Source organism: Arvicanthis niloticus, chromosome 24 (assembly GCF_011762505.2).
Source record: "Arvicanthis niloticus isolate mArvNil1 chromosome 24, mArvNil1.pat.X, whole genome shotgun sequence".
NCBI lineage: Eukaryota > Metazoa > Chordata > Mammalia > Rodentia > Muridae > Arvicanthis > Arvicanthis niloticus.
In genome coordinates this window covers 30,513,341-30,537,728 of record NC_133432.1, presented here as the reverse complement: position 1 = coordinate 30,537,728, position 24,388 = coordinate 30,513,341, and the positions used below count along the sequence as shown (strand labels likewise).

At 52.1% G+C, this 24,388-nt stretch overlaps 1 protein-coding gene across 4 annotated transcripts in view; it reads left to right on the top strand.

Moving 5' to 3' along the window:
• The first annotated feature begins 10,148 nt into the window (after positions 1-10,148).
• The window catches only part of Micall2 (MICAL like 2), a 31,401-nt gene continuing 17,161 nt past the window's right edge, over positions 10,149-24,388 (top strand). For 2 of the 4 annotated variants that reach the window (XM_076923480.1, XM_076923477.1), the window contains exons 1-3: positions 10,150-10,476; positions 23,636-23,762; positions 24,233-24,281. In XM_076923480.1, coding sequence (XP_076779595.1) covers positions 10,428-10,476; positions 23,636-23,762; positions 24,233-24,281 — 225 coding nt within the window. In that variant the 5' untranslated portion in view covers positions 10,150-10,427. Of the gene's footprint in view, positions 10,477-23,635; positions 23,763-24,232; positions 24,282-24,388 lie in introns of all 4 variants that reach the window. The other 2 variants (XM_076923478.1, XM_076923479.1) reach the window with 2 other exon arrangements.

Below are 24,388 nucleotides of genomic sequence, written 5' to 3'. Positions count from 1 at the left end.
CTGTCTGCTGGCAGGGGTAAAACAGTCAATCATGGCCTTGAACCTGAGCCCAGAGGGACTGCTGGTGCTCAACTGAGGCCACTCTCAAGCCTCAGTTTCCCCTCATTGTGAAGGTCAGTACTCACACTTCCCACAAGGCTGCAGGATTGAGCAGAGAAGCTGTACCCATGAAATGCTGGGGGAGGGTGGGGACAGGTGAGGGGTGCCCTGTACCTCCTTGCTCACTGAATAAGGATGCTAGTCTATGCCCCAGATAGCCAGGTTGCTGAGGCCAGGGCCTGGGGACCAGAAGGTCCCTGGCTGTGCATGCACCAGATTGATAACTTCCATAGTTTCTGGGGGACAAAAAGGCCAGTGTGTCCCCAATTCAGAGAGGGTCACAGTGTACCCTAGCTGAAATGAAAGGCCAGATCTACAGACATGTCTGTGGTGGGGTGGCTGCAGGGTCCCTGGCGGTGAGGGGCTGTCTGGTGGAATTAGGGTCTGCGTAGTATGAGCTTACAGACCAGGCTAGTCAAGGACAGACAGCCACAGGATGCAGGAGGGCACAGGGCCAGAGATCCCAGCACAATCCGTGCACCAGCTCCTGACTTTACCTCCTCCCCACCATCAAAATTCCAGTGTTTTGGGGCCACCTGATAGACTGCAGGATAGCTCTGTTCCAGTTGGACAACTGGATTAGTGAACTGAGTGGGACAGCAGTAAGCCCCCCAGGAAACCATGCTAGGCCCAGGGTCTTGCCAGCTCAGCCTCTTTCATTCTGAGGAGGACAGAGTCCCAAGCCCACCCGTTTCCCTGTGGCTGCTGCCTGGTGCCTTAATTTGGGGCATGGTGTCATGTAATGAACATACTTGTTTCTTGCCCCCTCCCCAAAAAGCCTTCGGGGTTCATTTTCAGCTGTGACCTTCACGTGGGGACAGAGTTCTGGTCTCAGCCATGAGGTCACCCCACACTCGCCCTAGCAGGCCTACTCAGGCATCTTTTCTGCCTCATAGACAGAGAGGCTCAGGGTTGTGTTTGTGGGTGGGCACCTGAGAACTGGGAGGTTCTGGGGACTCGCTTTTTCCCATTTCTTCCTGAGGGCAGCCAGAAACTCTGACCCAGTTATCCTGGCCAAGTAGGCTAGGGTTGTGCCAAGTGTCTAAAAGTTAGACTATGCTGGGAGGACTTCTGGAACTGAGGCCTCTCCCCTCCTAGGAGGTGATGTGCTAGACACTCAGGAAGGCAGGCAGGCTGGAGTAGAAGTCCTGGATTCCTCCCTTCACTTCTGCGCAACTGTAGATCTGAAAGGACAGCTTTTCGGCGTTTGGTCCGCTTGGGCTCCTTGGCCCCGTGGCTTACTAGAAGCATGAGAAGATAAACGTTGAAGAGACCTTAAAGGACAAAGAGGGAAATTCTTTGATGCATTGACTTTCTGCTGGGAACACAGGACTCTCCGTGTCCCTTCTGGGCATGTGCCCAGAGAGCAGTCTGCTTCCTGTAGCTCCAGGAAGGGGGACCAGTTCCCAGGGGAAAGGAAGGTCAGCTAGAAGCCATGCCTTCACTCAGATGTCACTCAGCAAAGGTTCAGCCCCACTCACCCAAAGTCATGACCACCCAAAGAGTGGGTCTGGCTCAGGGCAGGAACCTCCGCTGTGCCCAGGGCTGCACCCTGCCCATCCATGGCTCCGTACTCAACTCCTGCTTGGGTCACCTGTCCTGGGAGCAGAGGTTCTAGGGACAATGCTGGGTTCCTGGCATCCTCATCCCTGGTGGCAGTACAGCAGAGGACCACAGGCTTTTGCAAAGACCTCTGGGTGTGCTTCGTAAGGTATGCTCCCCTGGGAGCTGAGGAGTTGCTTAGGAGGGTGGGTGACAATGGGGATTGGTCAGGATTTGGGCCTGTTCAGTTCCCAGCTGGCTAAGCCCTCAGGCACATTTCTGAGCTATAGGAAGGCTGTGGGGAAGGAGTGTGAAATGCATGGTGTGCAGACACATCAGCTTCTGGTGCTGTGTGAACAGAGAGGAGGTGTGATTTGACAGGACCACACAGCCAACAGCGCAGGCCAGTTCCCTCCATCCATGGGTCCTGCTGCCCTCAACACCAAAGTACTGTTTGCCGAGAGCGTGGAGGGCCGGGCCCTATTACAAGGGGTTCCTATCAATGGTATGAAGAGGATTAATAATGTATTTACAGCCCATCGTTGTGGTAGCCGAGAATGATCTATAAACGTGCGGTAAATGTTTTATAATGTTTTTGTAACCCGTTATAAATGATAAATGGACGACTCTAGATGCGAGATCAAATATTTATAACGCATTGTGTGCGACGCTGGCCTGCAACAGTTCAGGAAAGCCATTAATAATAAAGTGGATGGAAATGTAAAAGTTACGGGCATGCCCAGCAAAGCCATTTGTAATGAAATGTAAAATTTGGCTGTTGGAAGCAGCCCGTGGCCAAAGCTGGAGCTGTGGCCATGGTCTCCCATCTCCTAGAGGCCAAAACAGAGGTGAGAGAGAATGTCCTTAAGGTTAGTCAAAGCCACTAATGTGCCCACAGTGGCCAGCACTCTTCCATGCAGCCCAATTAATTAGCTAGCGGGCCTTAAAACAGGATTCACCGCCTGCTCTCCTTCTCCAGCTTGGAGCCATAGGGAGAGTGGTCTTGGGTGTTAGGGGAGGAGACTCCCTGTGGATTCTGCATGAGATCCGGATTGATACCTCCCCCCACCCCCAGCCATCCAGAAAGTTCTGTGAGTAAGGTCACGTTGAGAGCCTCTGGGCAGCATCGTGAGGTCAAGGCTCTGACAGTTCTGCAGGAGACAGCTCACTCTGGGCCTTGCTATCTGTTTCTGTTTGCCTGCTCATTTCCTGCCATCCTGGTGTCTCCCCTCGTCAGCCCTGAGCCTACCACCATTTTAGGGGCTCACTATGTGAGGGTACCCTCAGAGGCCAGAAGAGGGCACCAGAGCCTTGGAGCCAGAGCTACAGGTACTTGTAAGCCAGCACACAGCTCTGAGAGTAGCATGCACTTTACAGGTGAACCATCTCTCCAGCTCCCAGGCTAGCTTTTGAATGACTGGAAAGACACTTCCTTCTCTGTCCCTCCCGGACCCTCACCTCTGCCTCTGCTGCCTTAGGAAGATGTATCATAGCAGGGAAACTGAGGCTGGCCTGGAAGCCCCATCTCAGGCCAGGGAAGGCACTCAGAGCAACTGGTCAGGCCAGATCTCTAAACCCCTCCCCACATTGGGATAGGACAGGGCTGGTCTTGGAACCTTGTTTGTTTCAGCCAGAGTGAAAAATGGGGTGCGCAGAGGGCCTATGAGGCTGGGGAGGGTCCTGTCCTCCTTAGCTCTCTCCCAAGTCACTCTCTGGTCCCCATCCAGCTGTGCTTTGCCCATCCCTGCCCCAGGGCCTTTGCAGGCCTGGCCCTCTGGCTCTTCCTCCTTCTGAAGTGAGGCTGATGCACACATCCTTAAGGGCTCAGTTCTGACGTTCTCTCTTTGGAGAAGTTTTCCTGGACACTTGTCCTGCCTACACGTGTGCTAGTGTGCCTCTGGTGACACAGATCCAGCTGTAGCCCCAGCCACTTTGTCCCCAAAGGTCTTTGTTGTCTGGCCCTTTGGAATCACACCACGAATACACTACACTACACTACACTACACACACACACACACCAACCACTCACATACACATACATTACACACATACAAACCACTCACATACACATACACCACACACACACACCACACCAAACACTATACACACATCACACATGTACCACATTCACACACCACACACACACACACACACACACCACATACACACCCACCCCACACATACACACACCACACATACATGCACCACAAATATACCACTGGCACATACATACTCACACATATACTATACACACACATACATGCATTCACACACACATTCACACATATACCACACACATACACACACAGACGTCACATACACATAAACACACACACATGTGCACGCATGCACACATGTACTCGAGTCTCCTAGGTGCCACTGAGTTATTGACATGTGGCTAGCAGTAAGGGCTTAAGTTGCCCTAAGGGAGCCAAGCAGAAGGGGTAGTTTCCCCAAAGTCCGGACCCACCCTTTCTTGGTGAAGATTCAGTCCCTAGCCAGCAGACTGAAAAGCTCCAGCATGCCTAGTGTTTGGGGACACAGCAGACACCCCACAGACAGCTGTCCTGGCCACAGGGGCTGCTGTTACCACAGGCTAGATAGAAACTGTGAAAGGGACTTGGGTTCAGTGCTAAGCACTGCCAGTGGTGGGGGTGGGGAGCTCTCAGCAAGAAGATGGTATTTGAGCAAACAGCCAACAGGAGGTGAGGAGCAAGGTCCTGAGGCAGGAATGTGTCCCAGACACAGCTTCAGAGGGGATGTGGGGATGACTGGGATTGGGATGGGACCAGAGATGGCGTGTCCTAAGAGGCAGACGGAGGCAACCTGCTCCCCTTAGCAGTTTCGATAGAATCCCAGATATGAACCAGGAGAGCCACGGGAGTGGTTTGCAGGAGGTAGATTAGGCCGGTGCTGAGGGCCAAACTCAAAGGTGTAGTGAAGAGGCCAAGAGTCAGCGGGCCTGTCATTCAGGCAGCTGACTGGAGCAGTGGCCCCAGCTATGCAGGCTGGGATTGGTGTTCCTGGGCCAGAGAATCAGGTCCTCGGTTTGAGCAACACTGATTCGAGGTTGCCTGGGGCTATCTAGGATGCTGGGCTCAGGCCAGAGGCAGATGCCTGAGATTCATCAGCAGGAATGTGAGTTTAGGAGCTGGGGAGAAACCTTGGGAGTTAGGAGCGCTTGCTGCTCTCGCAGAGGATGGAGTTTGGTCCCTAACACCAAGTCAAGTGGCTCACGACCACCGTCCATGGCTCCGGCTCCAGGGGTTCCAGTGCCCTTGGCATCTGTGGACTCCACACCAACGACACAAACTCACACAGGGGAATACGCATAACTTAAACATAATAAATTTTGTTTTTCTTTTTGTTTGTAAGACAGGGTCTAACTATATAGATCTGGCTGTCCTGGAACTCACCACATAGACCAGGCTGGCCTCAAAACTCACAGAGATCTGCTGCCTCTGCCTCCTAAGTGCTGGAATTGAAGGCGTGCGCCACTACTCCCAATGTTAAAAATAAATGTTTAAAAAAAAAAGCTGCTGCAGCAGCAACAACAACAAAACCAAAGTTTACCTAGAGCTGGTAGTGGGCCTGCCAGCACACCTGTCATTCCAGGACTCAGAAGGCTGAGCTGGGAGTTGGAGGCTAGCATGGGCTACACAGCAAGACCTTGACTCAAACATACAAAAAACCAACAACAACAACAACAAAAAAAACCAAAACCACTAGAAAGACCCATCTGAATTCATCAAGGGCAAGAGAGGGCAGGAACCGAGTTGGGGTAGAGTGGACTCAAGGATGGGGCCAACAGCCTCAGGATCTGACTGTAGCCTGTCATCTCACGCAGAATGGCCATGGAAGCTGTAGGATGGCATCCTCCGGTAGCAGTTTCCTGGGCACAAGGAGAAGGGGCAGGGATAATATGGTCTTGCTATGGAGGGAGCAGGAAGGGGAGGGAACTTATCTATTATGTGGAGATGGGAGAAGCCACAGATCTGTGAGACTGAAGGAAGCCCAGGATGGTCCCAGGAGATAAGCAGAGGCCATAGATTCATGCTGGGACAAACAGGGGGGTCAAGGGGGACAAGGTAGGAGTCCCCTGAGTATTCCTACAGAGACTCCCAGTTTCTGAGTCCAATGGCACCTACAAAACAGTGGGCTGAAAGCCTGTGTTCAGCCTTCCTGTATACACATGCGCACACATGCACAAGCATGCTTGTGTGTCCTGCAGTCTGGGCAGCTGTAGCACAGTGGACTGTGGTATAGGTTGTACAGGGCACATTCCCAGGGGCAGCCATGTGGCTGATCTCATGTGCTTCTCCACACGTGTCCCATGACTCATACCTGGCTGCCTCTCCATGGCTCTCCAGGCTCAGCCTACCTCCCTCACAGGTATGCTTGCCGGTTCTCCCAAACCTTAGAACTCGGCCACCCAAGACATAAATCCTGCAGAAATGGCACAGTGAGCGGAGGGCTCACACTTTTATCTCTTTTTTAAAAAGTGTCTGTGTGCTTTTCCTGCATACATGGATGTACCTTGTGCATATAGTGTTGTGTAAGTTTCCTCCCATCCTGCAGGCATGCTCCTTAAGACAGAAGGTGAACAACTCAGTGTAGTTCCCGGAAGTCCCTGAAACTGATCAGATTCACCAGGCCAGTCCCTCCCATTGTTCTGAGACAAGCCAAACTGCAAAGAAGATTTACAGACTAAACCAGCTGCCTTGAAGTGGTGTAGACCAACTGAGTCACTTGGAAAGGACACTCTTCAGCCTGTTGAGCGGCCTGCAGGCTGTGCGACCCTCATGACCCATCCCCCACGCTGCGATGGGCTTTGGTGAAACAGCTGTCTTTGAGTCATTTCTGCCCCTCGTCCACATTTCTATAACTAACCCCAATAAAGCTCATGGGGACACCAAGTTGGACTTTGGTGGTATCCATACTTTGGTCTGTGGTGGGCTGAGGTAAGTAGACATGTATGTCTCTCCAGGAAGCCATGTCACATGACAAGTGCACACTGATGTCCAAAGAGGACATCAGCTCCCTCGGGACTGGGATACAGTTACAGGTAGCAGTGAGCCACCACGTGGGTGCTGGGAATCAAACCCAGGTCCTCTGGAAGAGTAGCCAGTGATCTTAACCAGTCACTGAGCCATCTCTGCAGCTCCTGTTATTTTACATACTTAAAAAAGTTAAGTCCCCTGGAACTGGAGTTACAGACAGTTGTGAATCACCATGCAGATGCTACACACATAACCTGGGTCCTCTGCAGGGACAGAAATTAATCAGTCTTCTGTACTTTGTCTCTGTATTCCTACCTACTCTGTATTTCTTTCTCTCCTGTGTCCGTTCCTGTATCTATTTTTTTTTTTTTTTTTTTGAGACAGGGTTTCTCTGTATAGCCTTGGCTGTCCTGGAACTCACTCTGTAGACCAGGCTGGCCTCAAACTCAGAAATCCGCCTCTGCCTCCCAAGTGCTGGGATTAAAGGCGTGTGCCACCACTGCCCGGCCCGTGCCTGTATCTTTGTCTCTCCGTCTCTTTCGCTCTCTATGTCCCTCTGTGTCTCTGCCACTCTCAGATTGTAATTAGCAAATGTCCTAAAGGGTCCAGACACCCTACCACCACCCAGGAGACCAACATGAGCAAGAAAGACTCCTGTGTAAACACAGGACCCTGCATCCATTGAGTGCTTACTGTGTGCATATTTCCTGAGGGAGAAAGCTATGCTTTCCTTTGCAGGAGACACTGAGGCTGAAGGAAGTTGGGAAGGCAGTAGGTTTGATGCCCATTTTCCTGGCCTCCCAGGGCAGGTCAATAGCTTTGTTACCCCCAGACAATGGCTGTCACTGATGAAAGCTGACTTAGTGAAAGCTGCAGCTTGGTGCCACCAGGGCAGAGGTGACAGGATGGGAAAAGGTTTCTCAGTCTGGGGCCAGAAATTACTCGGGCAGTGGAGGCTTCCAGTTGGATGGGGGAGCACCAGCTATAGTGGGAGAATGAGGGCTGGAGGGGAGGCAGGGAGGAGCTGAGAAGAGCACAGAAATGACTTCAGTGGCTCTGTGGAGCTGCTCAGTGGGCTCTTGGAGTCAGCTGGGGAACCGAGGCCCAGAGGGAACATGGCTGGGTGTGGCCTGCAGAGTCACGATAAGCGAGGCTAGCAGGTTCTGGTGACCTATGATAAAGTTCCTGGACTTTATTCAGAGGAGAGTTGGCAAGAGGGGCTTTTGGAATACTTAAGGGGTCTGCAAGGCAGACTAGGTGCTGAAGGAGGACATGGGAAGGCTCACAGTGATGGACAGATTGGGGTGTTCTGGTTTGGGGGACTCTAGAAAGGCAGGCTCTATGAGGTGCTAGGGTGACGTCATTGGTGGCCGCAGGGGACTGTCAGGAAAACTGTCCTCAAGTTCCTGTGGTGGCAGGAGCTGGGGGTGGGGATCGTGAAGAGGCTGGTCACATGGTGACCCTTAACATGAGATTAGAACTCAGACCCTGGCATGGCCCTTCCTGCATTTGCTCGCTCACCCTTTCTCCCCACATCTTGGCAGTTACCTTCCTTACCAGCTTTTCCGGTTCTTGTAACTGCTGCCCTGAGGGTCAGGAAAACCTGGTCCCGGGACCAGGCTCTAGCTAAATGGGGTGTGATACTGCACTTTGTCCCCATGATGAGAACCCTCAGGCAGGTCAGCTGCTTCTACTGGGTAAGGGTTGGGGCTATAATCCCCGGCCACAGGCTTGCGTGTTCTTTGGGATGAGGAACTTGCTGCCCACCTGCTGGCCCCACACCTGCTGTCTGTACCCAGGTGCCTCCTTGATGCCAGCCCACAGCTTGGGCATGGGAAACCTGTTTTCACTCCTGGTAGAGACACCACCTGGCTCCAAGCCAGATGCCATTTTTGGGAAAACACCTACCTTTCTAAAGATCCTGCCTAGACAAGCCCTGAGGCCCAGCTGGGAAGGGCCAGTTCACACTGTTGGTGTCATAGTCCAGTCCATCTGATGACATACAGATTCCTGGTGGGGGGGGGGCGGGGGACAAAGCTGGGCAGAGGTGGCACAAAGCTTTAATTCCAGCAAATTAAATTGAGGAAGAGGCAGGTGGATCTCTGTGAGTTTGAGGCCAGCCAGGTCTACAGAGTGAGTTCTAAGACAGCCAGGGCTATACAGAGAAACCCTGTCTCAGAAACAAAACAACATTCAGGGCAGCCCCTGGCTCTAACCAAGGACCTGGAGGAGGTGCTTTCCTTAATCACCCCTGGCCTCCACGGAGGCTTGAAGAAGGCCAAGAGTCTCCAGTCTCCACAGAGACGTCCAGAGAGTCCCCCTGCCCCCCCAGCCTCCGTTTCTTCCTCTGTGAATGCAGAGAAATTATTCTGGTTGGCTTGGCACCCCTGAGGGTGAAGGGAAACCAGATAGTATTTTAAAGTTTGAGACAGAGTTGCCCACTTCCATATATATCCAGGGGATGAGTTTGGATTTCTGATCTTCCGGCTTCTCCACACCCCACTGGGATTCCAGGTGTGTACCATCATGCACAGTATCTGTATGATGGGAAAGCACTCTACCCAGCAAGCTCTACCCCAGCCTCAAACCAGACAGCTTTGTAGACTCTGAAACATGGATACTCCTTCTCAGAGGTTGCATTTACCCTAGTCTCTGCTTTTCCATTTATCAACAGGCTGCCAACTTTAGAGGCTGAGGCAGGAGAATGGCAGCTCAACAGATAACTGAAGGCCAGCTGAGGCAGCTTGGACTCACCTTTTTTTTTTTTTTTTTTTTTAAATAAAGGAAAGCTGTGGTGGGTTTGGGCTGGAGAGATGGGTCAGTGGTTAAGAGCATTTGCTGCTCTTCCAGAGGTCCTGAGTTCAATTCCCAGCAACCACATGGCAACACAACCTGCTCCAACTCCAGTTCTAGAGGAGCAGGGGGCTTCTTCAGGTCTCCTGGGGTACCAGGCACACAAGTGGAGCACAGGTACACGTTCAGCCAAAAAAAGCCCATGCACATAAGATTGAATTAAAAGTAAGAGAGAAAACCGTAGCTGGTGGTACGCTTGCCCGGCAAGCAGGAAGCCCCAGGTTCCATACCCAGCACTGCATAAATCAGGCATGGTGTGGTGCTCAAGCCGGTAATCTGAGCACTAAGGGAGGTGGAGGCTGCGGAATCAGAAGCACAAGGTCATCTTTGCTTATATAATGAGCTAGAGGCTAGAGGCCAGTGTGAGCTACAGAGGTCCCGGTCTTAAGGAAAACAAAAAAAGAAAACCCCGACGCCTCTGCTGGGAGTCATGGCTGAAAGCCAAGGCGGGAGCCGACGCCCAGAGTACCGGGCCCCTGTTCTCCAAGTCCCAGGAAAGAGAGGGCGTGGTCTTATGTGGGCGTGTCTTTTGTGGGGCGTGGGTGTGGCCTGACTAAACTGGGGCGGTGCGGCCGGAACAAGGAGTCTGTGTGGAGCTTGGAGCTGGTGGGCCCGGCCTCCAGAGGGCGTGATCTTATGGGGGCGGGTCTGAGGAGGCGGGGCCTCCGGGGGGCCGGGCCGGCGGCCTCGCTGGCGGCTTCAGTGTGGGGCGCCGGTCTCCCGACGCTCTCTTCTTCCAGCCCGGCTGGTGGTCGGCGGGTCCGGGCCTCCTCCGCGTCTCCGGCCCAAGCGGGGCCTGTGGCCAGCTCCTCGAGCCGCCAGCCCGTCCTGCCGCCCGCATGGCCGCCATCAAGGCCCTGCAAGAATGGTGCCGGCAGCAGTGCGAGGGCTACCGGGACGTGAGCATCACCAACATGACCACCTCGTTCCGCGATGGCCTGGCCTTCTGCGCTATCTTGCACCGACACCGGCCTGACCTTATGTGAGTGCTCTTTGAGCCCTCTGTCGGGCTCTGATGTGCTGTTGCAAACGGGAAACTGAGGCCACGCCTGCCTTGGGATCCGGGTCAGAGGTTTCAGACACACCCCTCTCAGATGGGCCACCCGGGGCAGGGCAGAGACCTGCAGGTACAGCCTACTTGGTGGTCTCCAAGGCTGTAGCAGGCAAGTAGCCTCTGTGCAGGCCACCAAGTGCAGCTGGGCCAGGGGCCAGGACGTGGGCTGTCCAGCCGGCTTAGTCAGTGGTGACTCAGGGTAGCGTTCGTTCGCCTTCCCCGAGCTCCCTGAGAAAGGGCAAAGGAGCAGCTCCTGGGGGTCTGAGGTCTGGCCCCAAGATCAGGGCCACTTGAGGCTTCTAGTGGGATCACTGCCACTCCCGTAACTTGTCCAGGCACCTTTGGGAATCAGAGAGGGAAGCCCAAGCCTTTTAGCACCTTAGAGTGATGGAGGACAATGGCGACTGGGCCACTGTCCTTGGAAGTTGTAGGAGAGGACAGGGATGAGGTCTAAAGCCTTCTATAAGAGTCTTGGCATAAGAAGTTGTGAAGCAAGCTAACCCTGTCTTGTTGAAGTTCCTTGGCCCACAATTGAGTCTGTTCTATCAGTTATTCACTTAGCAAATACATAGGCAGACTCTGTTACAGGGACCTAAGTTAGGCTGGTGGCCAGAGTCCTGGACAAGATCACCTACAGCCCCTGCTCTTCAGAGAAAAGCATTCTCCTGTACATGACAGCTAAAGCCAGAGTTGATTGTTCCGGGAGTGTTTTCCAGGGAGGTTTTGAGGCTGCGTAAGGCTCTAGGCGGCACCTGTGGAGCCCACCTCAGTTCAAGCTTCTTGCTGTGCAGATGGGGAAACTGAGGCTGGGGAAAGGAAAAACAAACAAATATTGTTCAGGTTACACAGCACGTCAGGCAGAACCAAGCCTGGTCCTGTCAGACTTCCTTGTGCCAAGCTTTGCTCTGCTCCGGAAGTGGGAATCTTGAGTAAGAAGTAGTCTTTTTGCCCTGTGGTTATGAAACACTCCCCACCCCCCAGAGCTGCTTGGGAGGGCCCCATGGCATGAGCCTCAGTGACTCTCAGGGAGGTGGATGGTGTGAGCTCAATGGAGCATCAGTCATAGGGAAACTGGGAAGCTCAGCTTTGATGGATGCTGGGCCAGGGCTGTGGACCTTTGAGAATGGACTTGGAGTAAATGTGGGTAGTCAGGTTTCTCCCGGTGGTGCAGGTGGAGGCTGCATGATCCAGAGCAGGGAGCTTAGATGAGAACCATGTTCTCAAGTGGAAGAGACGTTGATGTTGGGTTTTGGCTGGCCTAGCAGCCCCGGCTGGTAACTAGACAGGGATGGGGCCTTTGCAGATACAGGGTTTTCTCCGCTCCGAGGTAGGGGATGTGTTTGCTCGTGTCCTGACACAGTTCCCACAGAGGAGAGGTGTGCACGAAGAGGTGTATGTTTATTTATGCTTCTGTATGTATTTGTGTGTGCATGTATATGCTGTCATGGGCAAGTGTTAGCGATTTGCTCACTTACCTAATGAGCACCTACTGTGTACAGTGTAAGATCATCTCAGTCCCCAAAGTGCAGGGAGCAACTTCCTGGTCTCAGAGACAGAAGTTCAAGGTGATGACAGGGAACCAAGAGTCTGTGACAGGAAGGAAACTGGACGAAGAGATGCCTGCTCAGTTCCACTCTGGGAGGGTTATCTCACACTGCTGACTTCTTTGCTGTCTCTCCCAGCTGGACTGAGAGCTTCAGTCTCTTAGTTAATGCTCTATGGAAACCTGGAGGTGGCTACTATGTAGCTGGAGCCCTACAGATAAGGGCATGCCCTCTGGGCTCCATAGATGTGGTTAGAAGTTTGGTAGGAGCTTGCATGCTTTGGAAGGAGTTTGAAGGTGACAGAAGTAGGAAGTCCAGAGGTGGAGGCATGAACCAAGGGACTCCCTGGAGCTTTCAGAAGCTGGGAGAGATAAGGACCCCCTCCCCTGTAGCAAGTATGACCCTGCTACACCTTGACACTGGATACCTGGCCTTAGGGAATCTGAGGACAGGTATCCCTGGGTGTGGACATGTATGTTAGCAGTGGTGGGAAAGGAGTGGGGGTTTTGGCAGGAATCACAATTATTGATGAGATTGTAAAGCAGTGGTTCTCAACCTATGGGTTGCAGTCCTCTTGGGGGTGGAAGTCAAATGACCTTTTCACAGGGGTTACCTGATACCATTGGGAAACACAGATAGGATTTATTAACAGTAGCAACATTGTAGTTATGAAGTAGCAACAAAATAATTCTTTGGTTAGGGATTACTACAACAGGAGGTGTCAAAGGGCCACAGTGTTAGGAAGGTTGGAAACTCCTGGTGTCGAGCCTGGCTGAGTACAGGAGGAGGGACTTAGACCATGTGAATCCAAGCCTTAAAAGCCCCCAACGTGGGCTGGTGAGATGGCTCAAAGGGTAAAGGGGCTTGCCACCAAATCTTATGACCTGCCTTGGATCTGCAAGACTCATTCACATGATGGGAGGAGAGAGATTGACTCCCCAAAGCTGGGATTTTACCTGCACATGTGCACAGTGTTTTATGTGTCTCCTTCTCCAAATGTGTGTGTGTGTGTTTGTGTGTGTGTGTCTGTGTGTGTGTGTGTGAGTGTGTGAGTGTGTATTGAAAAGCTCCCAGCCTGTATCTTGCCTGCCATGCTCTGGTCCAGGTGGCAGGTGGGGGATGTCTCACTGCAAAGTTGTGTAACTACCAAGAGGAGTGGAAAAATGTATTGGACCACAGGTAGAGAGGGGCTGTCCTCTCTGAGGAGCCCCTCAGGGTTGGGGGGCAGATCCTGGTACCCCAGTACTCTAGTCCACTTCTCCTAAAGACCCTCTGGCAGCAGGAAGGTGGACATCCTGTCTCCTTGTCCTTAGCTTTGCCACCAGGAAGTCCTTCCCTTTGTCTGACCTCAGAGGTTCCTCCCGCCTGCTGAGTGTGCTTCCTGTGGCCCTTGGTGGAGCACAGCTGTGAGGGAGCGAGCCTGGGCATGGAGCCAGCCAGGTGGGGCCAGGCTGCAGGCTGTGAGTTCACGTGTGCTGTCTCTGTCCCTCCCACACCGCTAGGCCCATGGGTCTGAGGAAATAGGTGTACCAGTGACACCACCTGGGCCAGCTCCTTGCTTCATGCCACATGCCCCTGCTCCGCCTCCCAGGCTGGGTTTTCCACAGAGTTTAAGTAGGTGTCTGCCCCCAAGGACCATTTCCTCAATGACGCCACCTTACAGCTGCCAGGCGAGAGCTGGGGAGCTGCCCAGTCCAGCCCAGCCCAGCCCAGCCCAGCCCAGCCCAGCCCCAAGTAGGGAGACACAGTGTGGCCGGCTTCCTTTGGGCCCATGGAAGCTCTAGTCGGGCCATGGGTCAGAGGCATAGGATCCTGCAGCTCTGAGCCAAGAGGTGGAGGAGGTTGCTTCAGGGAAGCCCACCTCTGGAAGCAGAGCCTTATGGGACCCTGGGTTTGAACTTGGGTTGTCAGAGCCTTTGCCTGGTGAGCAACCTGTTGTTCTCTCTCTACATCTTGTTTCAGACAGGGTTTCTCTGTGTAGCCCTGGCTGTCCTGGAACTCTCTTGGTAGACCAGCTAGCCTCAGACTAGAAATCTGCCTGCCTGTGCCTTCCACATGCTGGGATTAAAGGCATCTGGCACACCATGCCTGGCATCTATTGGTCTTTGTTTGTTTGTTTGTTTGTTTGAGACTTAGTCTCATTTTATGTCCCTGAAGGCCAGGAAGGTCAGGAACTTACTATGTAGATCAGGCTGGCCTTAAACTCCTGCTTTTTTTGTCTCTTAGTGCTGGGATTGAAGTGTGCATTACCACATCTGGCATCTTTTTCTTTTGTTGAACTGGTCTCATCTAGTCCAGGCTGGCCTTGAATTTACTATGTTGCCAAAAAAATGACCTTGAACTCCTGATCCTGTCTCCGGCTCCTGAGTGGTGGGATTGTGGGTGTGCACCGTTGTGCACAATTTATGCAATGCCCGGGATGGATGGAACCCAAGGCTTCATGTATTCTGCACCACACCCCAAGTCCCAATGTTGGGGTTGTCTATGTGGCTATAGGGTCTTGATATATAGTCCAGGCTAGTCTAGAACTCAGTGCACAGCCTAGAGTGGATTAACCTTGGGATAATCCTCCTGCCTTAGGCAATGAGTGTCTGGGGTTATAAGTATGCACCACCACACCTGCTGCAAAGCCAGAGTCCTGTGCACCCTTCTGGCTCTTGGCCATTGGTGGGGTGACCTGAAGGTCCCCAAGTTCCCTACAGGCACTGCTAGAAGCAACATGTGGCTGAAGTAGCCTTTGTAGGGATGGATGCCTTGGGTAGGTGCCTCTGACTCTGTCCAGGCTATAGACTCTCCTGGTCAGGGATTTTATAGGGTGTGCTCTATCCTGAAGCTTCCCTGGCCAGAGCTGAGAGTAGACCAGGCAAGGCCGGCTGACCTTCCCTCCCACACAGGCTTTGGCCAGCAGGAAGCTGCTTGGGCACAGAGGCCTTCTGTTCTCCAGCCTGAGGCCGGCTATCCAGACCCCTGCCCCTGCCTCCAGGCTAAAACTGTCCAGGACAGTGGGAAGGGACTGCTACCTCCCTCCCAGGAGACAAACCAGCCTGATGCTGGCCTTCCAGAGGCCTTGTTCCCTGTGCCTGTTCCCCAGGTCTCCCGGGCTGGTCTCCTGGCCATCTTGGTCTCACATTTACCCTGAGCCCTTCTCTCCACTGCAGGCCTCTCTCTAAGCTGTCTCACCTCTCTGCCTCTTGCCAGTGGGATTAACTCCAGATGTGCTGGGTTCGCCTTGAGATAGCACTGAGCTGGGAATTCCCCTCCCAGCCTGGTGGCTACCCCTGCATAGCTGAGTTTTCCTCCAGGAAATAAATGAACATGAAGTTAGCTATGTGGGAATTCAGAAAGGGCAAGGGGTGGGCAGGGACAATTCCCAACAAATCCTCTGAGGTCCTTGGGGGGGCGGGGCCCGGAGGCTGGCTTCCTCCACAGCCAAAGCTCACAGGGTTGGAGGTCGTTGTGTTTGATGGGTGACGGCCTGGTTGTTCATGCCTCAGGCTATGCACCCATCCGCACACTGGTGGGTGGCTCTTTACTCCATGGTTTTCTTCATTCTGTTTGTGATGAACTGGAATACAAGATGGGGGCTGGGGCAGGGCTGGGGGGGCATAGTCACTAAAATGCTTGCCTTGGAAACTTGAGGACTCTGTTCAGTCCCCAGTACCCATGTACAGAAGCCAGGATAGCAGTGTACACATGGAATCCAGTGCTGAGGGGGTGGGGACAGGAGGCCCCAGGACTTGCTGGTTAGCCAGCCTGTTCTAACTGGTAAGCTCCAGGCCCCAGTGAGAGACCCTGTCTCCAAAAATGGGATGGACAGCTCCCGAGGAGCTGACCATTATGCCACCCAAGGCTGATGTCTGACCTCCATGTATATGCACAAGCTCACATGTGCTCTCAGACAAAGGAATCTAACACATGGTACTGTGTGCTTGTGCCCAGCACTGACAGGGTGAGGCAGGAGGACCTCAAGTTCCAGGTTGGTTTGGGTGGTGTAGTAAGTTCCAAGCCAGGCTGAGCTGTGTGTTCAGAGAGACCCAGTCTCAGTGGATGTGAGGCTGACAGCTGGGGGTTGTAATTTTGTGGAAGAGACCAGCAATGTGGGAAGCCCTAGGTTCGATCCCCAGTACTGGAAAAACTTAGTGAAGTTGGAGGTTGAAGATGGGCAGACGGGCCCAGAGGCTCTGGGAGAAGCTGCATTTATGTCTCTGCTGGTTTGTGTACAGCCTGCTGTGCTCTCTCATGTCCTCACACCCTCCTGCCTCTGTGTGTGTCTCTGTCCAAGTGCCTCAGCATAGGGACACCGGCACCTCAGGTCAGGCTACCCCAAAGACCCCATGCTCACTTGATCACATCTGGGATGTCTCTGTCTCCAAGTCCAGTTATACTGGGAGGTGCTAGGGTACTGTGAGTGTGTGTATGCCTCTGCACCTGAGTGTGTGCGTGTGTGTGTGTGTGTGTGTTTTATGTGGGTGTGCAAACGTGTATGTACAGGGCAGTGCTCCACACATGCCCCTGCACATGAGTGTGCATGTGCATGTGTGTGCGCGTGTGTGTATGTGTGCATGTGTATATGCATGTGTTTTATGTGTGTGTGTGTGTGTTTTATGTGGGTGTGCAAATGTGCATGTACAGGGCAGTGCTCCACACATTCCCCTACATATTAGTGTGTGTGTGTGTTTTATGTGGGTGTGCAAATGTGCATGTACAGGGCATTGCTCCACACATGCCCCTGCACATGAGTGTGTGTGTGTGTATGTGCATGTGTATGTGAGAGAGTGTGTGTGCAAGTGTGTGTGTGTGCATGTGTGTGCATGTGTGTGAGTGTGTGCATGTGTGTGTGTGCATATGTGTGTGTGTTTTATGTGGGTGTGCAAATGCACATGTACAGGGCAGTGCTCCACACATACCCCTGCACATGAGTGTGTGTGTATGTGTATGCGTGTGTGTGCATATGTGTGTATGTGTACGTGTGTGTTTTATGTGGGTGTACAAATACTCCTTGGGCACTGTGCACCTTGTTTTTATTTTTAAAAATTTTTAAAAGATTTATTTTATGTGTATGAGTGTTTTGCTGCATGTCTGTCTGTCCACCATGTGTATGTCTGGTGTCTGTGGAGGTCAGAAGAGCTTGTCAGATCTCCTGGAGCTGGAGTTCTGGATGGTCTCGAGCCACCATGTGGCTGCTGGGAACTGAAGAGGTAGGTCCTTTGCAGAGCAGCAAGTGCTCTCGGCCACTGAAGTTATCTCTCCAGCCCAGACTTGTTTTCGAGACAGAGTCTCTCACTGGTCTGAAGCTCACCAAATAAGTTTGACTGGTTGACCAGAAAGCCCCAGAAATCCTCTTGTCACCACCTGCCTGGCACTGGAGTTACAAGTTCACACTGCCACGCCTGACTTTTTTTTTTTTACATGGGTTCTGTGCCTTAAACGCAGATCCTTGTGCTTTTTCAGCAAAGACTTTCTCAGCCGAGCCGTCTTCAGAGCCCCAGTGTAACTTTTCAGAGTGACATCAGCATTTTAGAGCCCTGTTTCAGGAGCCCTGCCACACAAGGCTTCACCGCCTGTCTCAGTAGGTAGGGGTGGATGACTGACCAGCAGAGAAAGGGTTTGATCAATTTGTCTTCCATATGAGCTTGGGGTTTAAATAGAGAAAGAAGCAGGGTAGGGCTGAGAGGTCTGCAGCTAAGCGGTCCTGGCTAAGGTGGGGTCTGGTTAATCATTTCAGTTCGAGCTCTGCAGGACAGTCTGAAGAAGTCATCATTGTTCTTACGCTGCACTGGTTCTCAGTGGACAACTATCCTCATTGGGGGGTGTGTGTGTGTCCCGTGACACTCTCTGTTCTCAAAATGCAAGAGAACTGCAGCTTTAGGGCAGTGCTGTATGCTGTGTTCTCCTCTCCTCTTCAGGCTAGCCAGGCTCTGAACTGGAGGGAGGAAAGCTTAATCATTAAGGGTGGGTGCAGAGAGATTCCCCATTGGCAGTGAGTGTGCAGGTAAAGAACCCACATACCTGGGAACAGCTTCGGAGAACTGGTTCTGTTTATTGAGGGGAACAAAGGACTGTTTAAACCTTTGGGTGGGGGGAAGCAGGGGCTATTGGGACGAGTGTACATCATTGGCCAGGGCCAGGGTGCTACAGATGCCTCATTTGCATGAGGGGGAATTCTAGGTGCTGCTGGATGTGACCTTAAAGAGATACGTGACCGCCTCTGGTAAGACAAGGGTGGGGGATACATGGCTACGTGCATCAGGACACACAGGCCACGGGCAAGGGTGAGCAATCCTACTCCTGCCGATCTCAGGATCAGACTTCCGGGGTTTGGACATGCGTTGACCCCACTCTTGCTCCAGGCTTATGCCTCCCGGTCCCAGGACTCTCTGGCCCCACAACCATAGAGTACTGGTTCTCGATCTTCCTAATGCTGCAGCCCTTTAATACAGCTCCTCATGTTGTGCTGACCCCCAACCTTAAAATTATTTTTGTTGCTACTTCATAACTGTCATTTTATTACTGTTAGAAATCATAAGGTAAAGATCTGATAAGATCTGATATACAGGATATCCGATACTTGGCCCCCAAAGGAGTCATGACCCACAGGTTGAGAACCCCTGATGTAGCCCTTCAGGTGGCTTTGGGGTCTAGAATAGGACTGTCAGAGTCGACAGTAGACGTATTGGTTTTGTGTCTTCGGCTGCCTTGTGTGGAGAGGACATCATTATCCCCAGATTTTAGACGGACCTGTCTGGAATGATTATCACTTGTGTGTGGAGGCCAGCAGATGATTGGTTCAGAGTGAAGGAGAGGGAAACGGCGAGGAATGAAGGTGGAGGTGCCGGGCCTCCTGCTTGTGTTCATTGCATGGGCCTGGGTGAGGAAGCCGTGCTTTTTTTTTTTTTAGCAAGAACAGCTTCCAGCATATAGCATGGTGGTATATGCTGATAATCACAGCACTCAAGGTAGGGGTAGGAAGATCAGAAGTTCAAGGCCATCCTTGACTACTGTCTTAACTCGGCGTCTGTTGTGATAAAACACCCTGACCACAAACAATTTGGGGAGCTGTTTTAATCAGTATTCTGTTGCTATGGAGACACACCATAAGCACACATCTCTTATAACAGAAAACATTTAATTGGGACTGGCTTACGGTTCAGGGGTTTAGTCCATTTTCGTGGGGGAAGGACATGCAGGCAGACGTGGTGCTAGAGGAGCTGTGAGTTCTACATCTGAACCCATAGGCAGCACGAAGAGAGACACTGGGCCTGGCTTCAGCATGTGAAAGCCTAAAACCCAGTGACCCAGTGACACACCTACTCCAACAGGGCTATGCTTCCTAATCCCTGTCAAGTAACCCCACTCCACAGTTACCAAGCATTCAGCTATATGGGCCTATTGGGGCCATTTCTGTTCAAACCATCACAGGAGAAAAGCACTTAGCGTATTCTCTCAGTTCACATGGTCATTGAGGGAAGTTAAGACAGGAACTGAGGCAAAGCCATGGAGGAATGTAGCTGACTGGCTTGCTCCCATGACATTCTCAGTCTGATTTCTTATAGCACCCAGGATGACCTACTTAGGGTGTGTGTGTGGCCGGGGGTGGGGTGGGGGGAGGGACACAGTCCACAATGGGCTATGACCTACCACATAGTCATTAATCAAGCAAATGTCCCACAGGCCTGCCTCCAGGCAATCTGATGGAAGCATTTTGTCAACTGAGTTCCTCTTCCCAGATGACTCTTGCTTCTGTCATCAAAACTATCTAGCACAGTTACCTAAGGAACCTAGCCTGGGCTAGCTCAGCCCTGTCTCAAACAAGAGCTTTGAAGTACCTGCTGTAGGTACTCAGTTTGGAGTTTGATTCTGGAGCCTTGCTGCTTCCCAGGAAGCTGGCCATGAAGGGCTTCCTGCAGGGGTGTTCAGACCCCACTTGGTAGGCTCAGAACTCCAAGGCATGGTTTACACCTGTAATCCTAGCACTTGGGAGGTAGAGGGTGCAGGATCTGGAGTTCAGGGTTATCCTTGTCCACATGGGGAGTTTGAGGCCATTCCTGGCTATGTAAAATCCCATCTCAAAATGAATAAAGGAACTAGGGAGATGGTTCATTGGTTAAAAAAACATTGGCTGTTCAACTGGGGGTTCAGTGTCCAGCACCCACATGTCGACTAACAACTATCTATCTTTCCAGTGCTAGAGGACCCAATGCCTTCTTCTGGCTTCTGAGAATACTGCATGTGTGTGGTACAAAGACAAATGTGGCCGGGTGGTGGCGCATGACTTTAATCCCAGCACTTGGGAGGCAGAGACAGGCGGATTTCTGAGTTTGAGGCCAGCCTGGTCTACAGAGTGAGTTCCAGGACAGCCAAGACTATACAGAGAAACCCTGTTTCGAAAAACCAACCAACCAACCAACCAACCAAAACAAAACCAAAGACATATGTGCAGTTGAAGTACTCATACACAGAAAATAAAAATAAGGCCAGACATCTTTAATTCCAGCACAGAGGCAGGCGGATTTCTGAGTTCGAGGACAGCCTGCTCTACAGAGTGAGTTCCAGGATAGCCCAGACTACACAGAGAAACCATATTTAGAGAAACCAAACCAATCAACCAACCAAACAAACAAATAAAATAAATAAATCTTTAAAGCATAAATAAGTAAAGCCACACACCAACTCCAGGGCCAAAGAGATGGTTCAGTGGGAAAAAGTGCTTTCTGCACAAACCTGGTGAACTGGGTTTGATCCTCAGAATACAAATACAAGTGGAAGAAGAGAACCAGTTCCACAAAGCTGTTCTCTGATGTCTACACAAGTGCTGAAGCAGGCGTGTCACTCTCCAAGTCATGTGTATTGATGATGATGATGATGAAGATATTGATGATGATGATAATAATAATAACTAATAATAATAATAATAATGAAAGAGTATTCTAGAGCAGTTCTGATGGACAACCCTGTTAGCATACTTTGTCAGGCCTCAGCAACTCAGGGACAGAAATGGTGCCATCTGTACCTCATGCCAAGGGAGACATGAGCTCAGGCCATGGGAAAGCAAAGGCATACACATGTCTACTTGCAGATCTGGGTGTCCTCAGGGGACCCTGGCAAGTATGTTAGGTGGAGACAGGGAACAACTTGGCTTGGTGTCAGTGGTGACTGGAGGGACTGGCCAGGGTGGTTCCATGTCGTCATGGAGACCTCTTAGTCCCCATGAGCTCCCTGGGTGGATGGGGTGGAAGCAGGAGGCCGGCAGCCGGCTCTTCCTCCTCTGTTTGGAAACAAAACACAGCTTGTTGTCCGGCCTCCTAGCAGTAGCCATTTAGGTCAGTGACCCTGGACTCCAGAGAAGGGCTTGTGGTTTCCAAGTGGGTGGGGGATGGGAGGGACCAGTGTGGCTGAAGGACTCTTGGGTGCAGGCTAGACACTCACATGCTTGTCCTTGGACAGTCTAGGAACACCCGGCATCTGGGGACCAGTGGATGAAGCCCACATAGGTGCATGGTGTGACTACCCTCACTTCTGGGGGCCTCTGTTGTCATCTGTTGGCTCACCTCTCACTGTGCGGGTGGTCTTGGCATCTGGGATGCGTTATTGGAGGTGGTCCTGGCCGGAAGCGCTGAGAGTTTCCTGAAGGGCTGGACAGCGGGCAGCTGGCTGGCTGGGCTGAAAGCTGAAGGAGGGAGGGGCACACTATAACCCTCCACCCCACCATGTTGCAGAACTGACCAGTCTCATTTTAGTTGGTCTATAAAATGGGCTTATAGCCTAGGTTTCTGAGAGTCCTCATGACTTAGAACTGGGCAAGGCCTGACTTCTGCTGGCAGACTGGCTTCGGAGCCAGGCCATCTCAAGTCAGGCGTCTGTAGGCACCCAGAACCTTTCCTCTGTGTTGTTTGAGACATGCCTGGGGACATGTGTACTGGGGACATGGCTGTCCCATCTGGCCAAGCAGTGTCCTGAACAAGACTTAAATTTGGGGCTGGGATGGAGCCCAGTGGTACGAGGTGTTTTTAGTGTGGGTGAGCTCTGTCCCCAGAACCTCAGGGAAGGAGGGAGGGGGAGAAGGGGAAGAGGAGGAAGGAAAAAGGGGAGGAGGGACTGAAGAGCTAGCTCGGTTGGTAAAGCATGCATGAGGACCTGCTTTCAGGGCTCAGAACCCATGGATAAGGCAGGTGTAGAGGCGTGCCTCTGTAGTCTCAGCGCTGGGGTGGTGGTTGGAGGAGGAGGATTTCTGGGGTTCCCTGACTGGCCCTCCCAGCTGAATCAGTGAGCTCCTGAAGGCGTCTCAGCAACTAAGGTGGAGAGTGACTGAAAAAGACACTTGGTACTGACCTCTGACCTCCACATGCACCTGCACACAAATAAATGCGTGCACACACGCATAGACGGAAGGCAGAGCATATAGCACAGTAGTAACATGCTTAGCATATGCGTGAGGACCTAAACTAAATTCAATTCCCAGCACCGCCACCAAAAAAAAAAAAAAAAAAAAAAAAAAAAAAAAAAAAAAAAAAAAAAAAAACACCCTGGGGCGGGGGGAGGGGAGTTGGGCTGACTCAATGGACAGAGGAGCTTGCTGCCAAGCCTGATGATCTGGGTTCAGGTAGGAGCCACATGGTGGTAGGTGGGCACTGTACCTACTCTAACCTCCATACACATGCAGGGTACACCAATGCCGGGTCAATAAAGCCCACGGCTAGAGACATACAATGTAACAAATGTTTTAAATAGAAAGATAAAACCAAGGAAAAGAAAAAGAATTCCGTCTTAGAAGCTGTGCTGTCCTCACAGCCAGGGAAACTGGGGTCCCAAGGGAAGTGGCCTGCCAGAGGCAGACTAAGAAACAGGACACGGTGTCCAGTCAGAGACCCTTCCTCTGTGCCAGGAAACTTCCCCAACAATTTAGGTCACTCAAGTGGCGGCAGCTGTCTCCTGGGACCCAGAGACTGCAAGTGGATGGATGGACAGTCTCTTTAACCAGTTTCCCCTGGGATGCCAGCAGGCTCTGACTGACCTCTCTTGTCCAGACGGGCCTGGGCAAGGCAGCTTTCAGGTGGGCCATGGTGTGTCATGTTGGGGCATGCCAAGGCTTCTTATGGCATGATCATGGAGTCTGGAGCCCATTGGGTACCGGGTGGGTGACATTCTTGGTCACTCCAAGAAAGTTCTTTTGTCCAGGCTACTTGGGGCTCCACCTTGGGTACTTCCTACGACCTCCTGATGGACTCATTTCTGAAGCCCTCCCAGGGACCAGTGGGGGCACCTGGTGGGCACCAGGTCACACCTCCTGCTGAGTGCCCTGAAGCCTCTCTGCACTCACAGTGTCCAGCCCACAGGACCTGTGAGCATCTAGGAAGTATGTGTTTATGAGCTGGTCAGAACAGCGCCCTCTGCAGGAGGTACTATGAAAATACACATGCTGACCCAATTGAAATAAGAGCAGTCACTGGCTAGTCCTGTGGCATGACAAACCTCTGTATGTCAGCTCTGTTCCCTGCCTCAGGGGCTCTCATGTTCACCCCACATTGTCCTCTCTCCATTGAAAGGGATCTGTTCTGAGCTGTATCTTGGCTGGACCACCCTGGACCAGTGGCTGTACCTCTCTGGTACTTCTGATACTTCTGATGGGGGCAGAAATGGCAATCAAAGGATCAGCCTCCTTAGGGGCTGGAGGTGAGGACTGAGCAGGGGACCCACTGTGGGTCGCCAGTGCCCAGGGGACTCACTGTGGGTCACCAGTGCCCAGGGGACCCACTGTGGGTCGCCAGTGCCCAGGGGATCCACTGTACTGATACTTGATATGTATGTAGACCAGGCTGTCCTTGAACTCATGGAGTTCCTCCTGACTCTGCTTTCTGAATGCTGGGATTAATGGCATGCATCGTCACACCTGGCTTGACACAAGTATTTTTTTTTTCTTTTCTTTTTCTTTTTTTTTTTTTTGTATGATTGGTTGGCTGTTGCTGTTTTGGTTGTTGTTTGTTTGTTGAGACAAGGTCTCTCTGTGTAGCCCTGGCCATCCTGTCTGTAACTGTTCTGTAAGGCAGGCTGGTCTCGAACTCAGAGATCCACCTGCCTCTGCCTCCTGAGTGCCATCACCAACAGGCTGTTGTTGTTGTTGACACAGTGTTTTTATCTTTCAGAAACTTCAGTGCCCTCCGGAAGGAAAACATTTACGAGAACAACAAGCTGGTGAGTTGGGCAGCTGCTGCTCACTGCCCCGTCCTCTGAGTCCTCTGCCTCAGACCCTCTTTATGTCTGAAGGACCACTGCACCTCAGTGGACTGAGCCTTCCACTG